General features: G+C 52.0%; 1 protein-coding gene across 1 annotated transcript in view; it reads right to left on the bottom strand.

Annotated features, from left to right (window-relative positions):
- LOC140716260 (uncharacterized) overlaps window positions 1–16,811 on the bottom strand; it is a 29,706-nt gene extending 12,895 nt beyond the window's left edge. Inside the window, 4 exon segments of the mRNA XM_073028869.1 lie at window positions 1,564–1,918; window positions 4,851–5,006; window positions 14,878–16,022; window positions 16,693–16,811. Coding sequence (XP_072884970.1) covers window positions 1,564–1,918; window positions 4,851–5,006; window positions 14,878–15,938 — 1,572 coding nt within the window. The 5' untranslated portion in view covers window positions 15,939–16,022; window positions 16,693–16,811.
- Between the last annotated feature and the right edge of the window lie 10,538 nt (window positions 16,812–27,349).

Genomic DNA, 27,349 nt, shown 5'->3' with positions numbered 1-27,349 from the left:
ACCACCACTGTCGATAAGCTCTCACCATGACTGCCTTTGTTTCCTCCAGGTGCCCTGTTTCCTCCCACATCCCAAAGACGTACGGGTTCGCAGGCTGATTGCTCACATGTACTAGGCCACTAACTGGGCAACGCAGACTTCTTGGGCCAGAGGTGACCATGTTACACCTCTAAATAAAAGATGCCTTTCAGTTTCCTATTAAATCTGTCCCCTCTCACCTTAGACCTCTGCCTGCTAGGTCTCAACTCCCCAACACTGGGAAACATCATATCCACTCGGGGGCCCCAGGGGTTGGGTTGTTGGGACGTTTTCACCAATGGGACAGACTGAGTGTGTTCATCCTGTCTATGCCCCTACGCCCCAGCAAAGTCCAACCTCATAACTCAACCCCTGGGGCCCCAGCAGCTCCGCAGTGAATCTTCTCCCTGCTTTGTATTATCAGCTTTCAAAGGTGACAACCATCCCACAGCGGGACGACCAAAACCAAATACAATGCTCCAAGTGCCACCACAGTGACGGCCTGTGCTGTCACGCCATAACCTCCAGCTTTTACACCCACTGCCTCTGACTGACAGAAGCCAAACGCCTTCCTCACCCTGCCAACCTGTGACCCCACTCTCGGGGAGGGTTCTGTCTCCCACCCCTGGGTTTGCCCTCTTCGAGGTTTTCTGTTCAGTGACACCCCACAGGCCCCACGGTCACTCCTACCCTGGATATGACTTTCCAAGCGCGACATCTCGGGCTTATATGAGGTCAAGTCAACCCGCTCACCCAGTTGATCAAAATCCCCCTGTAATCACTGAATTGAATTGACTGTATTTCTTACATCCTTCACATACATGTGATGGGACACCGTTTGAGATCCGATCTGCCAATGGACGAGAGCCTTCTGAGAACAGAGGGAGGTGAATATTGGAAAGATGGAAAGGTGGACTCAAAGCAAAGCAGGAAACATAGTTTGACAGAGGTTCTCGTCCATTACCTGAACTGCACCAAGGAGAGGAAGTGAGGATACCAGACAAAATGAACACAAGGACACAGAAAGCTACAGTACTTGAAGAAGTACAACCCAGATCGTAACAGAAGAGCGGTGTTAAGAAGAAATCGCAAAGACCTCAAGAAAGAGCCAACTTCAGAGCTTCAGTTAACTGATGCCGACCAGACAAAACACAGGAACTGTGTGAACCACTTAGAAGGTCTACTTGTGTTTGTAAACACCCAGAGAGACGGACAGAGACATGTTAAATTATGCATTTGCTCTGGTCAGTGTTGCTAATTGTTTTTCTTTTTAAGGAAAGGCAGATGTGGTGATATGACGTGTAAGAATGTGATTGGAGAGAGTTCTGAGCATGTGCAGGGATGATAGAAAGATCGAGTAAAACATGGCATTGTAGGATGGTTTAACAACAAACGGTGGTTGTTGTTAAATAAAAGTTATATTTCTTCCAGAAGGTGTTTCTTTATTAGTAACCCACGGTACGTATGAGTATAAAGAACACAACACAGGGTAGCTGACTGGACCAGCAGGGCTTGCCCTGTAGTGTAACAATGGTAAGTAAATACCCAGCTAGTTGGTGGTGTGGGCCCGCTTCTGTCGGGGCAGGCTGGAGGACTGGGTGAAGCCCTTGCTGTAGCTGGGGCAGGTGAAAGGGCCACCCACTGGTGTGCACCCGCCAGCGAGGACCCGGAAACTCGTGGAGTTTCTGGGGCAGACGGAGCACTCGAAAGGACGCTCACTGGCGTGCAGGGGTGGATGAAGCGCTCGCCGGCGGGCGCCCAGCAGGGACGGCTGGAGCCAGGCCTTGCCGCACAACTGGTGCTTCTGCAGGCCGTCTGCCCCGAACTCGGGTGTAGCCGTTCAGGTCGTGGACGGGGTGCAATTATTCTGTGAGGGCGAGGCTTCCTGGTGTCCACTCTCCTTCAGGGGGAGTGTAGAGAGGGATGAGACGGCAGAACGAAGATTCAGAAGCACTGCAAGAGACAATGTACAGTCGCAGTAATTTAACATCAAAGTGGACTATTGTGACCAAGATTCCCATGTAAGCTCTGCAGTTGCCCTGTATCCCTCTAAACCAGGGGTTCCCAACATTTTTATGCCATGGACCGTTACCATTAACCGGGGAGTCTGGACACCCCTGTTCTAAACCTTTCCTATCAGTGTCCCTGCTTCAACCAACCTCTGGGTGGAAAAAGGTTTCCTATTGGGCACTTGTTAAATCTCCCCTCCCCGCACTTTACACCTGAGCCCTTAATTCCACAACCCCGGGCGAGCACTGACGGTTCCCACCTCATTTCTGCGCATACTCAGAGCTAGAGCGCTGCCGGCTTTCCCCACCACGCATGCTCATAAATCACGGCGTCGCTATTTGCCGGGCGATGTCCAGCCATGGCGCACGCGCACAAACTAGGGAGCTGCCCCCCCCCCTCCCCACCCCCACTACTACAGACCCGCCAGACCGGTGGAGGGGGATTTGCATCCTTCCCACGCCCCCTCCACCAGCGGCCGGCGGTGGGACAAGACCTACCTGCGACCTCAGCCTGCTGACCAATCCGATCGCCTCGATGCTGCGGCTTCCGCATTCAGCCCGCCCGGGATTGCTGAAGGGTTCCCGGACTCCCGACTCGGGCACCAAATCCCCCATCCTGGACGCTGACTTGTGTCAGGAGCGCCGCACTTGCTGATTGGGATTCGCGGAAAGTATTCGGACTGGACGGCGCGACCTCATTCTGTATTCCAATTAAAAGCCGCTCAGCCTCCTCTCCCCCACCCCAATCTGTTCTGGGGTATAAGGTGCCAGAGAAACTCCAACCCCCGCAGGGCTCTAGTGTGGGGGTTCCTTCGGCCCTTGCTGACCATCAACCGGTCACTTACACACTCCCCCCACCCACCCCCCGGGCAGAATGCAGGAAATTGAGACCAACTGACCAGTGGCACGGACTGGCTGGGACTGAACACCGGCTCTCTGCCCCGCACCCAACCAAGACAGACGCTTAGTGGCCAGTTTATTAGGTACACCGGCTCGGTAATACAGTCCCAGCCACGCGGCAGCCACTCAAAAAGCAGGCAGGCATGGTCAAGAGGTTCTGCTGTTGTTCAGACCAGACCTCAAAATGGGCAAGTGATGCGATCTAGGTGTCTTCGACCGTGGAATGATCATTGGTGCCATGTGGGGTGGTTTGAGAATCTCAGAAACTGCTGATCTCCTGAGATTTTCATCCAGAGCTGTCCCTAGAGTAAAAAATATCCGGTGATCAGTTCTGTGGCCAGGTAACCCACAGGCTTTACAATTCAACCGCCAGGACTTAAGAACTTTTAAAAGCTATTATTAATGCTTTTTGAGATAGTGATTTAGATGCATATCATATTTTTACTGAGTTAAGTATTGTATGTAATTAGTTTTGCTACAACAAGTGTATGGGACATTGGAAAAAATGCTGAATTTCCCCATGGGGATGAATAAAGTATCTATCTATCTATCTATCTAACCCGAGATGATCAGCTCACCCGCACCCCACCCCCACGGCAGGTTTCCATCTGGCCAGACTAGTTCAAGCTAACAGGAAGGCGACAGTAACCCAAGTGACCACATGTTACAACAGCGGCGTAGACAAGAACGTCTTTGAACGTGTAGTACGTTAAACCTTGAAGTGGATGGGCTAGAGCTACAGAAGCCACAAATATGCACTCGGTAGCCACTTCATTAGGTACAGGAGATATGTCAGGCTGCTGTTTACCCATTACAGCTCGGCGTTTAACACCATCAGTATTAATAACCAAGCTTTGAAACCTGGTCTTCTACTTCCTCATCGGGAAACCAGAGTCTGTTCCTCGCTGACTATCAACACAGGCACACCTCAAGGACGTACGCTTAGCCCACTGCTCTACTCTCTTGACACCCATGACTGTGTGGCTAAGCTCAGCTCAAAAGCTGGGACCAATGACGCGAGTCTCAGACGGCAACGAGAGACGGGCTGGAGCGGTGTTGCAACAGCACCCAAACACTCCGTGAATTAACTGTCGATTTCGGCACGGGGAAGTTGGGAAAGGGTCAACAGCCTTCAAGTCCCTGGGTGAGAGCATCTATTCTGGGCCCCAGGTATTGGTGTAATTATGATGGCAAGTCTCTAACTTTGTTAGGAGTCTGAGGGTGTCTGGTGTGTCACCAAAAGCGCTTAGAAACTCTGCAGAGGGTTGTAGATTCCACCAGCTCCATCACAGGCAACACTCTCCCCATTGTCCAGGGCATCTTCAAGGCAGAATCCATCACTGAGGACCCCCACCTCCGGGAAATGCCTCAGGGAGGATGAGCACAAGAGCCTGAAGGCCAACACTCATCAATTCAGGAACAGCATCTTGCCCTCCACCACTAGTCCTCCGAATGGTCCACAAACCCACGGACACGACTTCACCATTGCTTTTTTTTGCACTATTTATTTATTTTTGAAATTTATAGTAATTTTCTATCTTTTCACTGTACAGCTGCCGCAAAACAATAAATTTGACACCATTAGGACAGTGAAGATGAACTCGATTTGTGACCGATGCTGTATTGCTTTTGGTCTCTAAACCAGCTGATCCTGGTAGAGATTTTCCAGCATTTGTCAGTCATTGTTCTAGATTGCCAGCATCTGTAGAAGTTTAGGTCACCACACAAGTTCCGGGGGTGAGAACGGGGAGGGTCAGCTTCCAGAGCAAATGGCAGTGTCCTGGACAAGAATTACTCAAGAGCCAAGTGCCCTGTCTCAAATAGCTGCATGGTTGTGACGATTTATCACCGGGAACATCAGAGTGTCCCAATAGCTTCACAATAGACCCAGTGCTGGCCGGGAGCAGGTTTTCTACGCTGTACCTTCTCCAGCAGGCTGCGGGCTTATCAAGTCCGTCCGAGTCAGCTTCCGGGGGCAGGCGGACGTATCGTGTCCGTAGTGTCGATCTCTTCTTCGATGTTGCAAGTCTCAGCTCCAGCACCCCCTTCAGGCAGTGCCCTCCAGATTCCAGCCAACCCCTGGGAAGGAGAAAGATCTTCTCTCAATGCTCCAGACCTCGTCCCAACCATGAACCCTCTGGGTTCCACCATCTATCCCATCCCTGCCCCTAAACATTCCAGACACCATCACCCTATGTGTAAAATTGCCCCCCCCAAATTTCCTTTAACTTACCCCCTCCCATGTGCTCTGGTATTAAACATTTTTGACCCTGAGGGAAAAAAGATACTGTCTACTCCTGTCTGTGCTTCTCAATCTTAGAAACCTGTATCGGGTCTGCCCTCAGCCTCAACCCCTCCAGAGCAAACAATTCATGCTTGTCCAACCCCTTACAGCCTGTACCTTCGAATCCAGGCAGCACCCTGGTGAACGTCATCTGTACCAAAAAGCCCCCACATGCGCCTGTAACGGGGCAACTCAGAACTGCAGATGGTACCTATCCAGAGTTTTATACAGCGGCAACATAACTTCCTGAATTTCCACACAACGGCCCAAATGATACAGGCAAGCGAGCCGACCGGCTTGTACAACACCTGATCAACCTGTGCAGCCACTTTCAGGGAGTTAGGGGCTCAAACCCCCAAGATCCCTCCGCGGAACAGCACTGTTACGTGTTATGTTGCAACTTTATAAAACTCCGGTTTGGCCACAGCTGGAGTATTGCGTATGTTCTACTTGTCCCGCTGTAGGAAGGATGTTGAGGCTTTGGAGAGGGTGAAGGGGAGGTTCACCAGGATGCTGCCTGGTTTAGAGGGCACGAGAGGCTGGATAAACCTTGGTTGTTTTCTCTGGGGCGCCAGAGGCTGAGGGGAGATCTGACAGAGCTTTATAATGTTATGGGGGGCAGAGATAGAGTAGACAGGGAGTATCTTTCTTACCACGGTAGAAATGCCTAATACCAGAGGGTATGCACTGAAGGTGAGGGGGTAGGTTCAGAGGGGAAGTGAGGGGTAAGTTTTTTACTCAGCGTGGTGGATGTCTGGTATGGCGATAGAGGCTTTTAAGAGACATTTGGATAGGCACGTGGATGTGAGGAGGATGGAGGGATATGGTAGGTAGGAGGGATTAGTTTTTGGATTTTTTAAATTACTTTGTAGCTGGTTTGGCACAAGACTGTGGGCTGAAGGGCCTGTTCCTGAGCTGTACTGTTCTGTAGTATCACAGACACCCAGCATGAAACAGGCTCCTTGGCCCAACTGGTCCACGAAAACCGTCTAAGCCGGTCCCATTAGCCTGTGGGGTCCATATTCCTCTGAGTCTTTCCTATCCAAATGGTTCTTACGATGCTGTCAAAATCCCTTCTTCTGGTCAATCATTCCACAGAGACACAAGAGATAGCGACCCGGGTTCAATTCCCGCCCCTGTCCGTGAGTTCTCCCCGCGACCCGGGATTTCTCCGGGTTCCTTCCCCTGGTGCAAAGACATACTGGTGGCTAGGCGAATTTAGTCATTGTAAAACTGCCCTGTGGTTAGGCCGATGATATATCGAAGAGCTGCTGGGCAGCGCAGATCGTTGTCCTGTTCTACATGGCATCTCTGGTTGCTGGAACAAACGTAAAACGCTGGAGGAACTCAACAGGTCAGGCAGCGTCTACTGAGGAGAATAAACAGTTGGATGGGGGATAGTGGGATGAAATGAGAAGCCACCACCCCACCACCCACCTTCCCCCTTTCTTTCCACACCTGGAGAAGGGCATCAGCCCGAAATGTCGACTGTTTATTCCTCTCCATAGATGTTGCCCGACCTGCTGAGTTCCTCTGGCATTTTGTGTGATGGCATTCCATGTAGACACCACCCTCTAGTTGGAAAAAGCTCCTCCTTGGGTTCCTATTAAATTCTCCTCTCACCTTAAACCTGTGCCCTCTAGTTCTTGATTCCCCATCCCTGGGGGGGGGGGGGGGGGGATAAATTGTGCGTAATTTACCTGATCTCTGCCCCTCATGGTTTTGCACATCTCTATGCTACGCTCTAATCCTCGCCCCAGAGCAGTTCTGTATCTTACCACTGCTGCCACTGACAACGTACTGACCCTTTATATTTCACCTTCCAGTAGGCAACACCGCGAACTTGGCTGGATTAAAATCCACCTGCTAAATACCACCCTTTCTCTTTCCACTGACAGTGCTGGACGTCGATCCCAGCCCCTTGCTTTGGTCACTGCGATGTTGGGTGACCATTGACTCCGAGTCTGAGCTAAAACTCCCCCCCCCCATCTATCCCGTTTGACCCTGTAAAAAATTTTGCACCCTTTACAGCACAGAAACAGGCCCTTCGGCCCAGCTGGTCGGTGATGTAATCCTCTTTGCCCATATTCCCCTGCGCCGGTCTGTTTAAGCTAATTGTGTTGTAATTGCCACTTCCTCTACCACTCTCGCTCGGTACAGATACCCCACACCCCCTGCGTGAAAACCTAACCCCTCAAGCCCCCTTTAAAAACTCTCCCCTCAAACCTGTGCCCTCCAGTTCCAGAAGTTGTACAAGGTGTTGGTGAGGCCAAATTTGGAGAAGTGTGTGCAGTTTTGGTCACCTTACAGGAAAGATGAGAGTACACGGATGTTGCCAGGACTGGAGGAGCTGAGTTATAGGGAAAGACTGAATAGGCTAGGGCTTCATTCCTTGGAACACAGAAGATTGAGGGTAGATTTGATAGAGGTATATGAAGGGTATAGATAGGGTAAGTGAAAGCAGGCTTTTCCACTGAGGCTGAGTGAGACTAAGAAGAGGGACGCCTCACGTCTTAATAAGCTGGTAAGGAAGGCGGGCTCTGTCGTGGGCAAAGTACTGGAGAGTTTAACATCGGTAGCTGAGCGAAGGGCGCTGAGTAGGCTACGGTCAACTATGGATAACTCTGAACATCCTCTACATAGCACCATCCAGAGACAGAGAAGCAGTTTCAGCGACAGGTTACTATCGATGCAATGCTCCTCAGACAGGATGAAGAGGTCAATACTCCCCAATGCCATTAGGCTTTACAATTCTACCGCCAGGACTTAAGAACTTTTTAAAAGCTATTATTAATGCTTTTTGAGATGGTGATTTAGATGCATATCATATATTTTTTTTTACTGAGTTAAGTATTGTATGTAATTAGTTTTGCTACAACAAGTGTATGGGACATTGGAAAAAAGTTGAATTTCCCCGGTAGGGGTATGGAGGGCTATTGTGCACATTGATGGGAGCAGGTGGTTTAAATGGTTCGGCACGGACTGATGGGCTGAATGGCCTGTTTCTGTGCTCTTTTGATGATTCACTGACGATCTACCCCGTGTATGAGCCTTGTGATTTTATACATTAATTACTAATTAGCATTAGTCTCTGCGCTCCAGGGGGAATCAGAACAGGTTCAAGTTCTTAGCTATGAACAGCACTAGTAGGCAGTCATGATCCAACCATGTCAACACCTCTGCTTCTCACGAGGCTGAAGTTATTTCCATGCCCTGTCCACCCTTTCGATTTTAATTTTTTGCAGATTCCATCCAGCAAATGCTCTGCCTGGGACCGCAGGGAGCTGCACAGAGTTGTGGACACCTCACAGAACCCACCGCACTTCCATGGACTTCACAATGTCTCAGTAAAACAGGTCCCTTTTACACCCCCCGTCCCCACTTCCTCCTCTCCTCAAAGCCATGCCCTACCGGGCCCGAAGTGAAACAACTCACCACTTTGTTCTTTCTGGGAACAGGCAGATCGGAATCGGGGTGTTGGGGGGGGGAGGGGGGGGTGGCACACAGTCAATCACAAGAGACGTGGAGTCTGGAGAAGTGCTCCAGCCAACGTCCGTGCCATTTCTGGTCCCGACAGCCCTCCTGTCCGTTTTGGTCCAGGCCCGCACCTCCCCCTTCCCCCAGCCATCGCCGAGATTGCTTCTGGGAACATCGGACTCAGCCCTGGATAATCCACCCTCTGGTTCAGACAGAACCGGTGGAGGGGTTCAAGCTGGAGATGGGCACTCAGGCCGTGGAGGGGACAGAGAGAAAAGGGGCTGAAGGTGCGGGTGGTAGAGCACAAAACCAAAGGAGGTGAGAGCAGACACCCAGGGGCAAACGATGGTCCATATACGGAACAGGCCGCTCCACCATAGAGGTGGTGCCCAGAAGCTGGCACCCAACATCACAGACCCTCACTGTCTGGGACATGTCCTCTTATTACTGCCAACCAGGAGGGGGCACAGGAGCCTGAAGGCACACATTCAATGATTCAGGAGCAACTTCATCTTCTCTGCCACCACATTTCTGAATGTTACTCCCCGTTTCAACTATATTTTATATATTCTAATTGGAATTTATAGTAATTTTAATGTCTTGTCACCAACAAACTTTGACAGCTATCCTGTTGGAAAGTCTTCTGTCCCCTCCTATCAGATTCTCCCGTATCTCTTCCACCAACTTCCCAGCTCTTTACTTCACCCCTCCCCCTCTCCCGGATTCACCAATCACCTGCCACCTTCTTACTCACCCCTTCCCCCCACCTTCCTTGCCAACACCAAAATGTCGACTGTTTCCTCTTTTCGAAAGCTGCTGCCTGACCTGCCGAGTCTGCCAGCATTCACAAGACAAAGGAGCAGAAGCAGGCCATTCGGCCCATCGAGTCCGCTCCGCCACTGCACCATGAGCTAAACTATTCTCCCGTCTAGTTCCAATTTCTGGCTTTTTTCCCATATCCCTTGATACCCTGACTAATACCAATCTCCTCCTTAAACACTCTCAATGATCGGGCCTCCACAGCTGTATGTGGCAACGAATTCCATAAATCCATGACCCTCTGGCTAAAAAAAATTTCTCCTCATCTCTGTTTTAAATGGGTACCCTCTAATTCTAAGACTGTGACCTCTTGTCCTGGACTCACCCACCAAGGAAAACAGCCTTTCCACATCTACTCTGTCCAACCCTTCCAACATGCTAAATGTTCCTATGAGATCCCCTCTCATTCTTCTATACTCTACTGAATACACAATGAATGCATTGCTTTGGATTTCCAGAGTCTGCAGGTTCTCTCGAGTTCCTGTCGGGAGAGCCCTGACCAGCTGCGTCAAGATCCACTACAGTAACGCCAGACTCTTCCCATCATCGGGAATACCCGCAGGAGGCACCGGCTCAAGAAGGAACGACCACCACCAAGGACCCCCCAGCATCTGGGCTGCGCCTTTTCCCAGCGGCAAACGGGCAGGGGGTGCAGAAGCCCGAAGTCCCACACCACCAGGTACAGGAGCAGCTGCTTCCCTTCGACCTCTCGGTTCCTGAGCCATCCGGCACGACCCTGATCACCACCTCACCACCGCAATACCAGGGCTTCTGCACTACAGCAGGCTTTCTTCCAGTTGTGTTCTTTGTAAAAATTATGTATAAATTCAATTTCTCCGGAGATGCTGCTGCATGTAAGCTTTTTACTGCAACCATGCACGCATGGAGCATCTCAACTTCCAATTGCCTGCATCCCTGTCAATGTACCTGCCTAACAAACATTGAATCTTTGGAGGGTTCCCCTTACCTGCCAGAGCGTTCCAGACGATATTTCACGGAGCTATTTCCTCCATCCCGGAGCAGGCGAGCGAAAACCGGTTCCTCTCGCCCTGGATGTAGCTTGAGTGTCTCTCTCTCCCTGCCCTCCCACCCCCCGGGTTAGGAGCAGTGACACAATGACTCTATTCTCACGGACGGACCCAGTCGCCGGCGGACAGGAAGAGGGCAGTCAGGGGCCTCTGGGGCAGAGAAAAGAAGGCTTCCTCCCTCGGTTCAGTCTCTTGTTGCCTTCTGCGAGAGCCTCCGCCTCCATTCCACGGGCAGCCGGGTGGGGGTGGGGGTGTTCCCGTACAGCCGTTCGGAACACTTCCTACTGGGCAGACAGTTGAGTGATTCACATTGCTGCTAGGCACAGCGAGGGGGTGGGAGCTCCTCGTGGGGTGGGGAGATCGTGCTCGAGTTGGAGACGTCGGGGTGTGGGGGGGGGGGGAGATAGGGAGACGTGGGGTGGGCAGAAAGGATGCGGGGTCCACGCCCCAACCGAGGTCCCCATCAGCTCTCTCCCTCCCCTCACCCACACAGAGGGGAGAGGGGTGGGGGCAGTTCACAGCAGCCGGTCGACCCACTGACCTCAAGTAGCACTGGGATGGGGGTGGGGTTCAGAAAGCACAAGGTCACGGGGAGAAGATGCCAGCACCACTCTCACACACAGAGCAGACGAACAAGAAAAGGCCTTTTGTGCACCCTCTTGTACTGAACTAATTAAGGTAATGGCTCTCAATCCCTTCTACCTCCACAGTGTCTGAACCTCCTCAACCCTTCACCTCCGGCCCAGGCGCCCACCCACCTCATACTGCACACCTCCTCTGCTCTCAGCACAAATGCACGCCCTCTGGTATTAAACATTTCAACCAGCTGCCTACTCTCAGAACTTTATAAACATCAATCCGGTCTCACTCTGGTCTCCACCACGCCAGAGAAAACGACCCCATTTGGTCCAACCTCTCCCCAAAGCCCCCAAGCCCTTTGTGAATGAATGCAATACTCCAGATATGGTGTATCGAAGGCTGCAAGATAACTCAATGGCAATCAGTGGGCCGGACCATCCTGTCAACCTGTGGGAAAACGTTTAGGGAGCTGTGAGACACAACTGAACGCACAGAGGCGCACGCCAGGGCAGCAGTGGAACGCAGCTTGCAGGCATCCCCAGTGTGTCGTGTGCGGTCCGGATATTTAAGGAAGCTGGTGCACGAGTAAACAGTCCAAAGGTTTCCTGTATGGGCAACAGGAAGCAGTGAGAGATTCGGAGGGTTCTGGAGAGGCTGGGGATGGAGAGGATGCTGTGGGAGGACTGTCAGGAGCGGAATTTGGGTTAAAGGGGTGCGGGAGATGTCGGTGAGAATGTGCAGACTTTTAAAAAGTGGGATCGGTTTGAGGCAGCGGTCAATGTTCAGCAGGGACTTCTGCCTCTCTCAGCTGGGACTAAAGGAGTTAAAAAGGGCCCAGAATGGAGATGAGGAGGAACTTCATAAGCCAGAGGGCGGTAAATCTTCGGAACTCATTGCTGCAGCTGTCTGTGGACTCCAAGTGTATTTAAAGCAGAGGTTGAAAGGTTCTCACTTAGTAAGGTGAGAATGGGACTGAGAGGGAAAACAGCTGAATGCTGAAGCAAACTCGATGGGCCGAATGTTTATGCCTTACGGTCCAGAAACAAGGTGTTCTTTTTAATCTGGTGCAGGTCAGATTCCTGGGAGGAAACACTGCAAGATTCCCTCAGGGCCCCGAAAGGCACGGATAATGATTACGGTCGGTAGGGTGTGATGAGGCTGGAGAGGATGTGGGAAAGTTTCATGGGCATGTTATAGTCAGTCATAGCGCTGAAAGAGGTCCTTCAGCCCATCTATTCCATGCTGAACTATTTAACTGGCCAGCCCCATTAACCTGCACCCAGACCACAGCCCTATCCAAATTTCTTGAAATCGAAGCTTCCTCCACAACCTCCACTGGCAGCTCGTTCCACACTCTCACAACCCCTTAAACTATTCACCTTTCACCCTTAACCTGTGACCTCTAGTTCCAGTCTCACCCAACACCAGTGGAAAAAGCTGCTTACATTTACCCTCTCGATACCCCTCGTACACCGCTATCAAATCTCCCCTCCCTCGCCTACGTCCTAGGGAATGAAGTCCCAACCTACACTCAACCTTTCCCTATCATTCAGGACCTCAAGTCCCTGAAACATCCTTGTAAACCTTCTCTGTTATCTTTCAATCTTATTGACATCTTTTCCTGTAGGTAGGTGACCAACACTCCAAATTAAGCCTCACCGACATCTTATACAACTTCAACATCACATCTCATCTCCTGTCCTCAGTACTTTGATTTCTGAAGGCCAAAATCTTTCTTTACAACCCCATCTACCTGTGACGCCACTTTCAATGAATTATGAACCCGTATTCCCAGATCACTCTGTTCTACCTCATTCCTCGGTGCCCTACCATTCACTGTGCAAGTCCTACCCCGATTTGTCCTTCCAAAGTGTAATTTCTCGCACTTGTCTGCATTAAATTCCATCTGCCACTTTTCAGTCCATTTTCCAGCTGGTCCACATCTTGCTGCAAGCTCTGATAGTCTTCCTCGCTGTCCACTACACCCCCAGTCTTGGTGTCAATTGCAAATATGCTGATCCAGTTAACCACATTGTCATCCAGATCATTGATTCAGATGATGGACCCGGCACCGATCCCTGCGAGACTCCACTCGTCACAGGCCTCCAGTCAGAGAGGCAACCATCTACCACCACTCTCTGGCTTCTCGAATTAATCCAATCTCCTACTTCATCTTGAATGCTGAGTGACTGAAACTTCTTGATCAATATCCCTCATGGAACCTTGCTAAACTCCATGTAGGCAACACGCCTTGCCTTCAACGTCCTCGAAAAACTCTTTAAGCTAGAGTCAATCTACCACACACAGAGCCATGTTGACCATCCCTAATCTGTCTACCCAAATACTTAGATAGCTGTCCCTCAGAATACTTTCCAATAACTTCCCCAAGGCCTATAATTTCCTGGCTTAATCTTTGAGCCTTTCTTAAACAATGGAACAATACTAGCTATACTCCGCTCACCCGTGGCTAAGGATGTCTTAAATACCCCTGCAATTTCTACACTTACCTTCTACAGGGACTATAGGAACACACTGTCAGCCCCTAGGGATTTATCCACCCTAGTCTGCCTCAGGACAGCAAACACTTGCCCCTCTGTCTGTAACGGGTCCGTGTCCTCACAGCTGCTCACACCAGATGTGAAAAACAATCCATTGAAGGCCTCCCCCTTTCTTTTTTGGCTCCTCGCGTAGATACCCCTGATCTTCCAGAGGACCAATTTTGTCCCTTGCTATCATTTTGCTCTTAATATATCTGTAGAAGCTCTCTGGATTATCCTTCACCTTGTCTGTAGAGCAACCTCAGGCCTCGTAGCCATTCTGATTTCCTTCTTTAGTGCTCTCTTGCATTTCTTATACCCCTCAAGCACCTCATTTGCTCCTCCCTACCATGCACCTCCTTTTTAACGAGGGGCTCAAAGGTTCCCAAAACATGTTATCCTTGCCTTTTATCTTCACAAGAACATACAAACTCTGTACTCTCAAAACTGCACTTTTGAAGGCCTCCCATGTACCAATTGGCCAGAAAACAACCTGTCCCGATCCACACTTGGCAGATAGCGTCAAGACTCTGCTTTCCCCAACTGGGATCTCAACCCGAGGACCATAATGATCTCGGGACTGATGACATCATATCGCCAGGACCAGAGAGGCTGAACAGGCTGCCACTGTTTACTGTGGGGCCACAGATAAGGTGGAAGGTCACGGTCTTCTTCCCCCAGGGAAGGAGTGAGGGCACGGGTTTCAGGTGAGAGAAGAGACTCAGAGGGTGGTCAGTATGTGGAACGGGCTCCCTGTGGGAGTGGGGGAGGCAGGTTCATTACCCACACAGGCTATGCTCACAAGCAAAACTAGGCTGGGGGGGGGGGGGGGGGTTGAGGAAGTGGGAGGCTGGGGAGCAGATTGTCACAGTTTAAGTTGTCCAAAGATGGGTACATGCATGGGATAGGTTCAGAGGGGTTGGGGGTTGGGGTGACAACTCAGTACAGGCTTGATGGGACATAGGGCCAGTGGCCATGCTGTGTGACCCCTTACCCAATGACTCGCGGGGTCGTGGGTTCATCTGATGCTGTGAACTGCCCTCTTAGCGTGTGGGTGAGGGGTACAATCCATGGGGGGGGGTAAGATTTGGAATCTAAATTAGGATGGGGTGCAAACAGGTCAGTTGGGCCGTAAAGCCTTTTCTGTGCCCCCGTCACTGAATCTCTAACCGTTGGGGGCTGGGGGAAGAGGGAGCTGCAACCTCCCCCCTCCCCAGTCGGGGGGTCAGTCGCGCGTGTGGATCTGCTGGTGCCTCAGCAGGTTGGAGGACTCGGTGAAGCCCTTGCCGCACTCAGCGCAGACGAAGGGCTTGAGGCCGGTGTGGGCGGGCAGGTGCCGCCGCAGGTGGGACGACTGTGAGAACTCCAGGCCGCAGACGGGGCAGGCGAAGGGCCGCTCGCCGGTGTGGACCCGCTGGTGCCGCAGGAGGCTGGAGGAGTGGGTGAAGCCCTTGCCGCACTCGGGGCAGGTGAAAGGCCGCTCGCCGGTGTGCACCCGCCGGTGCTGGCTGAGGTGGGAGAGGCGGGTGAAGCCCTTGCCGCAGTCGGGGCAGGAGTAGGGGCTCTCGCCCGTGTGGACGGTGCGGTGGGCCAGCAGGCTGGACGACTGGGTGTAGCCCTTGCCGCAGATGGGGCAGGTGAAGGGCTTCTCGCCGGTGTGGACGAGCCGGTGCCGCCGCAGGCCGGAGGTGCGGGCGAAGCCCTTGCCGCAGACGGGGCAGGCGTGGGGCCGCTCCCCGCTGTGGACGCCCCGGTGCTGGGCCAGGTCCCGGGGGCTGCGGAAGCTCCTGCGGCAATCGGGACAGTTGTGGAGACGCCCCCCGTCCCCGGCGGGCCCCTTCGCCCGCCCCACACAGTTGGGGCACTCCTTGCCTCTGGGGTCTCTGCCGCACCTGGGGCACGGGGAGGGGGCGGAGGCGTGCAGCCGCAAGTGTTCCTTCAGGTGCTGGGCTGTCTTGAAGGCCTTGCCGCAGCGAGTGCAGAGGAAGGGCCGCTCGCCGGTGTGGACCCGCTGGTGGGCCAGCAGGTTGCCAGATCGGGTGAAGCCCTTGCCGCATTCAGCGCAGGTGAAGGGCGTCTCGCCGGTGTGGATGCGCCGGTGCGCCTCCAGCAGCCTGGGGTACAGCCAGGACTCTCCGCACACCTCACACTGGTAGGTCTCTGGCCGGGCGTGCTCGCGGGCGTGGGCCTCCACCTCCTCCAGGCGGCTGAAGCTCAGCCCGCACACCGAGCAGATGTGGTTCTCCCCCTCCTCCGGCGCGCTCTGCTTCCCGCTCTCACCGTCCATTGCCGAGGTTCTCCGGTCCCAGGGATCAGGTTCACCACTCTTCCGGCGGGATCCCCAGCCTGCATGTGGCTCTCCGCCCGAGCCCTGTGTGTATGTAGAGAAAGGGCTTAATGAGTGTGTCTATGTCGAGAGACACATGGCTTAAAGCGCCGTAATTGTAATAGGAACGTGCTCGTTCTATCACTGGAAGGTTGGAGACGGACAGGAGAGATTTCCCAGGGTGTTGCCCTTCATTTCTTCTAAGAGAGCCAGAACCTCGTCAATGTGTTTGAAAGCTTGCGTACCTCAATGACTCGGAAAACTATGTCGGCTGGAGTCGGGGCTTTATACTTTAGCTCTAGGTCGGGTCAACCATGCCGAACAGGTCAAAGGGTAGGGTACAGACTAAGAGAGGTCCACCGACCCTCCAGGTTTGGGGGTTCAGCTCAGGGCTATCAACCCCGACTGGTCAAACAAAATTGTTACAGAGACCCCGAACCCCTCGGAGGGCGCGGGAAATCCCGGACGGCCGGTCACCACTGCGCATGCCCGCACGGACAGTAGCCCCGCCCCTCGGGGCTGCCAATCAGACGGCCGCGCGCCTGCGCGTTGTCCTCCCCGAGCGCTCCTTTGGCCCAGCGGCGCTGGCGGGGGCGGTCACGGGCGAGGGGGACGGGGCCGTGGGTGCGGCGGCTCCTCACCGGACGGGAGCTGGCAGGTGACGGAGGAGGGCTGGGGGTTAGGGAAGGGGCAGCGATCCCGGGATAGTACCTACCCGACGCTCCCGGTGCCGAGCGAGGCCTCTTCAAGCTGACCGCGGCTCCCGCTCACGTGACCCCCCGGCGATACGCCGGGCGGACGGCGTCACGTGACTAAACAGAGCGCTTCCTCCCGCTCGGCGCCGTACACGTTAGGGAGCCCCCCCTACAGTCGACCAATCGGAGCTGGCTCTCCCTGGGATACGGCTGCCGACCAATCACCGCTGCCGCGAGCATGGTCCCGCCTCCATCTGTGAGCTTCACCAATAAGGCAGTCGCAGAGGTTGAGGTGACGTGTCATCGGGCTGTGAGCCAAAGATACGACCAATGTCAATCCTGGCTGGGTAGTTGACGGACTAATCATCCAACCAAACAGCAGCAATGTGTACCGCCCCCTTTTCCTGCTGGGCAATCAGCCCGTGGCGTCGCGTTCTTTCCTGCAGTCTCCGGCCTTTCAGAGCACAATCACTGTCATCGTCTTGACCAATAGGCAATTACCTTAACCACTGCTCGTTGGTGGTAGGGTGGGTGGGGGCGCCTGCTTTGCTCCAGGAAAATAGCCCCAGCCTCTCCATTCACAGCCATGTCACAGGAGCTGAATTCGGACATTTAACTCATCAAACCTGTTCCATGGCTAATATATTTTCCTCCCCGTCCTCCAGTACCCGTTATGTCCGAGCAACGCAGGAGATCTGCGCACACACTGCTACAGGATCATAGTCAGGCAGCACTTATGAAGAGGAATAAAGAGTTGACCTTTCGGGTCTTTACCCTTTATCAGGGCTGAGAAGGGTCGGAACCAGGAAAGTTTCGGGAGGGGGGAGCAGGAGGAATGGAAGCTGGCATGTAATAATTAAAAACAGGTGGGGGGTGTTACAAGAAACAGGGAGGTGATAGGTGGAAATGGAAAAAGGCTGAAGAAGAAGGAATCTAATAGACCAAAGAGAGGAACCAGAGGGAGGTGATAGGCATATGAGGGTAGGGGAGCAGAAGAAAGAGGCAAGAGAGTAACCAGAGTGGGGAATTAAATAAAAAGATAAAGAGCGTGGGGAACAGAAATGACCAGAAGTTAGAGAAATTAACGTTTATATCATCAGGTTGGAGGCTACCTGGACAAATACGACATGCTCCTCCAGCCTGAGTTTGGCCTCATTGTGGTGACCACGGACAAACATGGGAAGTTGAATTGGAATGAGTGGCCACTGGGAGAGTGTGATGGGATGGTTTGGAGGGAGTTTCACTCAGTGTCTGACCCCGGGAGTGTGTGATGGGACGGTGTGGAGGGAGTTTCACTCTGTGTCTGACCCCGGGAGTGTGTGATGGGACGGTGTGGAGGGAGATTCACTCTGTGTCTGACCCCGGGAGTGTGTGATGGGACGGTGTGGAGGGAGATTCACTCTGTGTCTGACCCCGGGAGTGTGTGATGGGACGGTGTGGAGGGAGTTTCGCTCTGTGTCTGACCCCGGGAGTGTGTGATGGGACGGTGTGGAGGGAGATTCACTCTGTGTCTGACCCCGGGAGTGTGTGATGGGACGGTGTGGAGGGAGTTTCACTCTGTGTCTGACCCCGGGAGTGTGTGATGGAACGGTGTGGAGGGAGATTCACTCTGTGTCTGACCCCGAGAGTGTGTGATGGGACGGTGTTGAGGGAGTTTCATCTGTGTCTGACCCCGGGAGTGTGTGATGGGACGGTGTGGAGGGAGATTCACTCTGTGTCTGACACCGGGAGTGTGTGATGGGACGGTGTGGAGGGAGATTCACTCTGTGTCTGACCCCGGGAGTGTGTGATGGGACGGTGTGGAGGGAGCTTCACTCTGTGTCTGACCCCGGGAGTGTGTGATTGGACGGTGTGGAGGGAGCTTCACTCTGTGTCTGACCCCGGGAGTGTGTGATTGGACGGTGTGGAGGGAGCTTCACTCTGTGTCTGACCCCGGGAGTGTGTGATGGGACGGTGTGGAGGGAGCTTCACTCTGTGTCTGACCCTGGGAGTGTGTGATGGGACGGTGTTGAGGGAGATTCACTCTGTGTCTGACCCCGGGAGTGTGTGATGGGACGGTGTGGAGGGAGTTTCACTCTGTGTCTGACCCCGGGAGTGTGTGATGGGACGGTGTGGAGGGAGTTTCACTCTGTGTCTGACCCCGGGAGTGTGTGATGGGACGGTGTGGAGGGAGTTTCATCTGTGTCTGACCCCGGGAGTGTGTGATGGGACGGTGTGGAGGGAGCTTCACTCTGTGTCTGACCCCGGGAGTGTGTGATGGGACGGTGTGGAGGGAGATTCACTCTGTGTCTGATCCCGGGAGTGTGTGATGGGACGGTGTGGAGGGAGCTTCACTCTGTGTCTGACCCCGGGAGTGTGTGATGGGACGGTGTGGAGGGAGTTTCACTCTGTGTCTGACTCCGGGAGTGTGTGATGGGACGGTGTGGAGGGAGATTCACTCTGTGTCTGACCCCGAGTGTGTGTGATGGGATGGTGTGGAGGGAGTTTCATCTGTGTCTGACCCCGGGAGTGTGTGATGGGACGGTGTGGAGGGAGATTCACTCTGTGTCTGACCCCGGGAGTGTGTGATGGGACGGTGTGGAGGGAGCTTCACTCTGTGTCTGACCCCGGGAGTGTGCGATGGGACGGTGCGGAGGGAGATTCACTCTGTGTCTGACCCCGGGAGTGTGTGATGGGACGGTGCGGAGGGAGATTCACTCTGTGTCTGACCCCGGGAGTGTGTGATGGGACGGTGTGGAGGGAGTCTCACTCTGTGTCCGACCCCGGGGGTGTGTGATGGGACGGTGTGGAGGGAGTCTCACTCTGTGTCTGACCCCGGGAGTGTGTGATGGGACGGTGTGGAGGGAGATTCACTCTGTGTCTGACCCCGGGAGTGTGTGATGGGACGGTGTGGAGGGAGATTCACTCTGTGTCTGACCCCGGGAGTGTGTGATGGGACGGTGTGGAGGGAGTTTCACTCTGTGTCTGACCCCGGGAGTGTGTGATGGGACGGTGTGGAGGGAGTCTCACTCTGTGTCCGACCCCGGGGGTGTGTGATGGGACGGTGTGGAGGGAGTTTCACTCTGTGTCTGACCCTGGGAGTGTGTGATGGGACGGTGTGGAGGGAGATTCACTCTGTGTCTGACCCTGGGAGTGTGTGATGGGACGGTGTGGAGGGAGTTTCACTCTGTGTCTGACCCCGGGAGTGTGTGATGGGATGGTGTGGAGGGAGATTCACTCTGTGTCTGACCCTGGGAGTGTGTGATGGGACGGTGTGGAGGGAGATTCACTCTGTGTCTGACCCCGGGAGTGTGTGATGGGAGCTTCACTCTGGATTTGCTGCCAGTAATTAACTTCTCCGCAAATTCTTTTTTGGGATTCCCACTCTTTGCAATTTTTGTACATCCCTTGGATGACGAAGTTTAAGATGCGCCAGTAAGTTTGCAGAGGACACAAGGGTTGGCGGTGTTGTCGGTTACATCGTGACGTTGACAGGGTTCAGAGCTGGGCTGGGAAGTGGCAGCTGTAGTTCAATCTGCAAAAGTGTGGAGTGTTGTCCCTCATGAGAAGGGGGATTAAGTTCAAGAGGCGTGAAGTAATGTTACAACTTGATAAAAACTTTACTTCGCCGGTACTTGTGTCCCAGTACATCACCGGTGAAGCTCTCTCAGCCTCTGAGCGCGTCTGAACAGAGCAGTTCCGCAGGTAAACAACACCCGCCGTTAATGACCTCCACCACCCAGGCCAGGCTCTCCTCTCGCTGCCGCCATCAGGAAGAAGGTAGAGGAGCCTCAGGACCCACAGCTCCAGGTTCAGGAAGAGTTACCACCCCTCAACCATCAGGCTCGTGAACCAGAGGGGAAAACCCCGTCACTGAAGTGTTCCCACAACCTACAACCTGTCGGTGTTTTTTGCTGTGACACGTACTTTGATAATAAATGCACTCTGAACTTGCAGTACAGTGTTCGGTTCCGGTCACCTCATTAGGGGAAGGATGTGAAACCTTTAGAGAGGGTGCAGAGATTGGAGACAATGTTTCGTGAGGATAGGTTTAGCAAACTAGGGTTTTTCCCTCTTTGGAGCAGATGGAGACGAGGGGTAACTTTACCGAGGATCATCAGCTGATAGTAATCACAGATAGAGTGGGCAGCTTGAGGCTTTTCTCCAGGGCAGAAATGGCTTAAGCTATGGGAGGCATAATTTGAAGGTGATTGGAGGGAAGTACAGTGGAGATGTCAGTTGTAGGCATTTCACACGGAGAGTGGTGGGTGCGTTTCACACTCTGCCAGGGCGGTGGTGGAGGCAGATACACTGGGGGCATTTCAGAGACTCAGACAGTAACAGGAATGAAAGTTAAGTGAGAGGGTGGGGTGATGTCTTGGACATCTTGGGCTTAAATTTGATTTATTTATTTTTACCACAACAGCACAGAATGTCACAAACTTCCCATAACTAAAATTTACCAGAGGTCACCACAGGCCCAGTGCTCCACTATTCCCACAGCTCCTCCCACACCCAACCTCTCCCCACCCCACCCCACACTGAGACCAGAATTAACGGCCTTGTGGCAAAGCTTGCAGATGATATGAAGATAGGTGGAGGGGCAGGTAGCTTTGTGGAAGTAGGGAGGCTACAGAAGGATTTAGACAGATTAGGAGAATGGGCAAAGAAGTGGCAGATGGAATAGAGTGTGCTGAAATATTTGGTAGAATAAATGAAAGGGTTGACTATTTCCTAAATGGAGAGAAAATACAAAATTCTGAGATGCAAACGGACTTGTGCAGGATTCCCTAAAGGTTAATTTGTGGTGAGGAAGGCAGATGTGATGTCAGCATTCTGTTTGAGAGGACTAGGATATAAAAACAAGATGTAATGTTGAGATTTTACAAATTACAATTTGGAGACCCTAATCTAAGATAGGACGTACTGACCTTGGAAAGGGTTCGAAGGAAGTTCACGAAAGTGATGCCGGGATTGAAAGGCCTATCGTATGAGGAGCATTTGAGGCTCTGGGCCTGTACTCACTGGAATTCAGAAGAAAGTGGGGTGACCTCATTGAAACCGATCGAATGCCGAAAGGCTTCGATAGAGAGGAAGATTCCTGTGGGGGGGGGGGGGGGGAGAGTCTAAGGCCAGAAGTCACAGCCTCAGAAAAGAGGAGTATCCATTTAGAACGGAGGAGGGGAGGAATTTCTTTAGCCAGAGAGTGGTGAATCTGTGGAATTTGTTGCCACAGGTGGCTGTGGAGGCCAAGTCACTGGGTATACGTAAGGCAGAGATTGATAGGTTATTGATTAGTCAGGGCATGAAGGGATACAGGGAGAAGGACGGAGAGAGGGAGAGTGGGTCAGCCATGATGAAATGGCAGAGCAGACTTGATGGGCCAAATAGCCTCATTCTGCTCCGTATCTAATGGCCGCAGAGCATCCCAGTGTGGAAAACACCAGCCAGTTGTGTATCAGCACAGAGTCCAAATTCCGAAACTCTCTGAGTCTTCTCACCCCATTACAGGAAGGGTGTGCAGGCTTTGGAGAGGCTGCAGAAGAGATTCACCAGTTGTTGCCTGGATTAGAAGCGAAGGGCTCTCTGGGAGGCTGGACAAACTGGGGTTCTCTTCTCCGAAGCAGCAGATTAAGAGAGAGATTGATGGTTGAGAAAGCTGTGTCTTCATCCCCCCGAAGTGGACGAGCAGGGAGACGTAGGCAGGAAGTATTGGGCATCGGTACAACATTATATGTTTAATGGCATCTCAAGATGTAGGATCAGAATCAGGCCATTCAGCCCATTGAGTCTGCTCCACCATTCCATCACGGGACTCCTCTCAACCTCATTCTCCCACGCTCTCACCAAAACTTTTGACCCCCTTACTAATCAAGAACCTATCAACCTCCACTTTAAACCTACCCAATGATTTGGCCTCCACAGCCGTCTGTGGCAATGAATTCCACAGATTCACCGCATTCTGACTAAAGAAATTCCTCTTCATCTCCATTCTAAGGACGTCTTCATACTCTGAGGTGTACCTGCTGGTCCCCTGCTACATGGAACATCTTCTCCACCCCCACTCTATCTAGAGCGTTCAGTATTCGATGGGCTTCAACAAGATCTCCCCTCATTCTCCAGTGTGTCAAGCCCAGAATCATCAAAATGCTCCTCAAACATTCGGCTTTGCGTTCCAGGGATCGTTCTCCTGGACTTCCTGTGGACCTTTTCCAATGCCAACGCACTCTTTACTAGCAAAGGGGCCCAAAATAGCTCATAATACAATAACTTCCTGGTGGTGAGTATCTCTGAGGATCTAACCTGGTCCCAGCATATCGATGCACCAAGAAAGAAGCACAACAGCAGCTATATTTCATGAAGAGTTTGAGATTTGCTTTGCCACCTAAAACACTCGAACATGTCTATACGTGTACCGTGGAGAGCATTCTGACTCGCTGCATCACCATCTGGTATGTTGGGGGGGGCGGTTAGCAAGCTGTAGAGAGTTATAAAATTAGTCAGCTCCATCATGGGCATTAGCCTCCCTAGTATCCGAGAAAACTTCAAGGGGTGGTACCTCAGAAAACTGACGTCCATCAGTAAGGACCCCCATCACCCAGTTCACGCCCTGTTCTCACTGTTACCATCAGGAAGGAAGTACAGGAGCAGCGATTCAGGAACAGCTTCTTCCCCTCTGCCATCTGATTCCTAAATGGACATTGAACCCATGAACACTACCTCACTACTTTTTAAAAAATTTCTGTTCCTACACTACTTAGTTAACTATTTAATATACATATATCTTACTGTAATTCAGCTTCTAAATATATTTATCATATATTGCATTCTACTGCTGCCACAAATTCCACAGCACAGTGGTGCAAGAAAGTTTGTGAACCCTGTAGAATTTTCTCTATTTCTGATCTAAAATGTGATTGGATCTTCACACAAGTCCTAAACCTAGAACCCAATTAAATAAATAACACAAAAAACATTGCAAACACGAGGAAATCTGCTGGAAATTCAAACAACACACAAAATGCTGGTGGAACACAGCAGGCCAGGCAGCATCTATAGGGAGGAGCGCTGTCAACGTTAACAACAACACACACAAAATGCTGGTGGAACACAGCAGGCCAGGCAGCATCTATAGGGAGAAGCACTGTCGACGTTTCGGGCCGAAACCCTTCATCAGGACTCAAAAAACATTGTATTTGTTCATTTATTTATTGAGAAAAATTATCCAATAGTACATGTATTTGTTGGAAAAGGTATGTGAACCTTTGCTCTCAATAACTGGTGTGACCACCCCCCCCCCCCCCTTGTACAGCAATAACTTCAACCAAACGTTTCCGGGAACTGTCCAGCACATCAGCTTGGAGGAATTTTAGGTCATTCTTCCTTACAAAACTGCTTCAACTCAGGGATGTTAGTTGGTTTCCTTGGATGAACTGCTTGCTTCCACAACATTTCTATGGGTTTAAGGTCAGGACTCTGACTTGGCCGTTCCATAACACAAATTTTCTTCTTTTTAAACCTTTCTGTTTTTGATTTATTCTTGTGTTTCGGATCATCGTCTTGTTGCATCACCCAACTTCTATTCAGCTTCAGGTGACGGAGCGTTACTCTGACATTCTCCTGGAAAATATCTTGATGAGTTTTGAATTCGTTGTTCCCTCAGTGACTGCAAGTTGTCCAGGCCCCGAGGCAGACAAGCTGCCCCAAACCATGATGCTCCTTCCGCCACGCTCCACAGTCAGGATGAGGTTTTGCTGTCGGTGGGAAGTGCCCTTTCCCCTCCAAACATGGCGGTGTGCTTTTCTGCCAGAATTCAGTTTTTGTCTCATCTGGTTCAGTAAACATTGTCCCGGAAGTGTTGTGGAACATCCGAGATCTTCTGCAAACTTGGGACTTGCAGCAATGTCTTTTTTAACTGCACTGGTTTCCTCTGTGGTGTCCTTCCACGAACACCGTTCTTGTTCGGTGTTTGTCTTGTAGTGGACACATGGACAGAGACTTTATCAAGTTCTAGAGATTTCTCCGGTCCTTTGCTGTTACCCTTGGGTTCTTTTACTCTTCCTTCAGCATTGCACATTGTGCTCTTGATGGGATCTTTGTAGGATGCTCACTCCAAGGGAGAGTAGCAACAGTACTGAATTACCTCCATTTATAGACAATTTCTGTTGTTGTGGACTGATGAACACTCAGGTCTTTAGAAATGCTTTTGCAGCCTTTTCCAGTTTCATGTGTCTCTACAGTTCTTCCAAGGTCCTCTGAAAGTTGTTTTTATCGAGGCATGGTGCGTGTAAACAGATCTTTCTTGGGAAGAGCAGGTTCTGTTAGTAACCTGATTTTGTGTCTTTTTTTTATAGGGCAGGGCCCCTCTACAACCCACACCTCATCTGACAGGAACGCCTGACTCCGAATAGCTTCTGCAGAAGGCCGGCTGGTGGTGTAGTGGCATCAGCACTGGACTGCAAGGCAGATAGTCGTGAGTTCAAATCCAGCCGGGTCCCAACCTGGGCAGCAACTATAAGCGCGGAAGGAAGGCCTGGCTTCCTTCCCTCAAAACCCTGTGGATCACGAGGTCACAAAGAGTCGGACTTGACTTAATGGCTGAACAACAGAAAGCATGACCCCAGATGTTCACATTTATTTTCCAACAAACATAGTGTTATTTATTTAACTGGGTTCTCTTTATCTAGCTTTAGCACTTAAGGATTAGGACGTAGTTTTAGAACTTTAGGTTTTAGGGGCTGGACACACTAGAGGCCGGAAACATGTTCCCGATGTCAGGGGAGTCCAGAACCAGAGGCCACAGTTTAAGAATAAGGGGTAGGCCATTTAGAACTGAGTTCAGGAAAAACTTTTTCACCCAGAGAGTTGTGGATCTATGGAATGCTCTGCCTCAGAAGGCAGTGGAGGCCAATTCTCTGGATGCTTTCGAGAAAGAGTTAGATAGAGCTCTTAAAGATAGCGGAGTCAAGGGATACGGGGAGAAAGCAGGAACAGGGTACTGATTGTGGATGATCAGCCATGATTACAGTGAATGGCGGTGCTGGCTCAAAGGGCCGAACGGCCTACTCCTGCACCTATTGTCTATTGACTTGTGTGAAGATCCGATCACATTTTAGATCATACGTTTGCAGAAATAGAGAAAATTCTACAGAGTTCACAAACTTTCCAGCACCACTGTGATATTATACTTGTGGTCCATCCACTGCCTTCGAAAGGCTCAGCAGGGAATCGTCCTGCAAGACAGCCCTTGGGGAAACCGACATGACAACTCTCAAGTCAGATAGTACCCCTGATAACCGGATTTGCCCCCACCCCAACTTTTAGGAAATTATCTACACCTTTCTTCCTTCTACCAAGGTGCCTGACCATATACTTCCCCGACACTCGCTGTGCCGCGCTATTAATCGGTCTAAGACAATCTGCAGGCCCCCTGCTTTGGACAGAATGTGAGGAACACATAACCACGTGGTGTGGTAGAGGCCAGCACAGTAAGGACATTTTAGAGACTCAGACAGAGGAACGAAGGGTTATGTGGGAGGGAAGCGTTAGATTAAAACGTCAGTACAACATTCAGGGCCGAAGGGCCTGTACTGTTCCCTGTCCTAATGTCTCAAATACACAGGTCGCCTATTCTAAAGAACACTGATTGAATTTTTCGACTGCCATTCCAATTTCAGTAATTCCCATATCTACATTAACAGAACAACACTACAAATACAGCCCAGCTCTAATCCAACAGCAGCCCCCACAACAACAACTCCTCTCTCACCCTCGGAGTCCCACAGTGTCCCAGCCTGCAACATATCAGCCAAGTGTGTATCGTCATCGAGTCCCAATCCTACAACCCCGACTACAGACCTCATCCCTCCACACCGTCCCATCACACACCCCCGGGGTCAGACACAGAGTGAATCTCCCTCCACACCGTCCCATCACACACTCCCGGGGTCAGACACAGAGCGAAACTCCCTCCACACCGTCCCATCACACACTCCTGGGGGCAGACACAGAGTGAAACTCCCTCCACACCGTCCCATCACACACTCCCGGGGTTAGACACAGAGTGAAACTCCCTCCACACTGTCCCATCACACACTCCCGGGGTCAGACACAGAGTGAAGCTCCCTCCACACCATCTCATCACACACTCCCGGGGTCAGACACAGAGTGAAGCTCCCTCCACACCATCCCATCACACACTCCCGGGGTCAGACAGAGTGAATCTCCCTCCACACCGTCCCATCACACACTCCCGGGGTCAGACACAGAGTGAAACTCCCTCCACACCGTCCCATCACACACTCCCGGGGTCAGACACAGAGTGAAGCTCCCTCCACACCGTCCCATCACACACTCCCGGGGTCAGACACAGAGTGAAACTCCCACCACACCATCCCATCACACACTCCCGGGGTCAGACACAGAGGGAATCTCCCTCCACACCGTCCCATCACACACTCCCGGGGTCAGGCACAGAGTGAATCTCCCTCCACACCGTCCCATCACACACTCCCGGGGTCAGACACATAGTGAAGCTCCCTCCACACCGTCCCATCACACACTCCCCGGTTCAGACACATAGTGAAGCTCCCTCCACACCGTCCCATCAGACACTCCCGGGGACAGACACAGAGTGTATCTCCCTCCACACCATCCGATCACACACTCCCAGGGTTAGACACAGAGTGAAACTCCCTC

The sequence above is a fragment of the Hemitrygon akajei genome, chromosome 25 (genome assembly GCF_048418815.1).
Source record: "Hemitrygon akajei chromosome 25, sHemAka1.3, whole genome shotgun sequence".
Taxonomy (NCBI): Eukaryota; Metazoa; Chordata; class Chondrichthyes; order Myliobatiformes; family Dasyatidae; genus Hemitrygon; species Hemitrygon akajei.
Note: the sequence above shows the minus strand (reverse complement) of the source record. Positions and strands in the feature narration are given on the sequence as shown.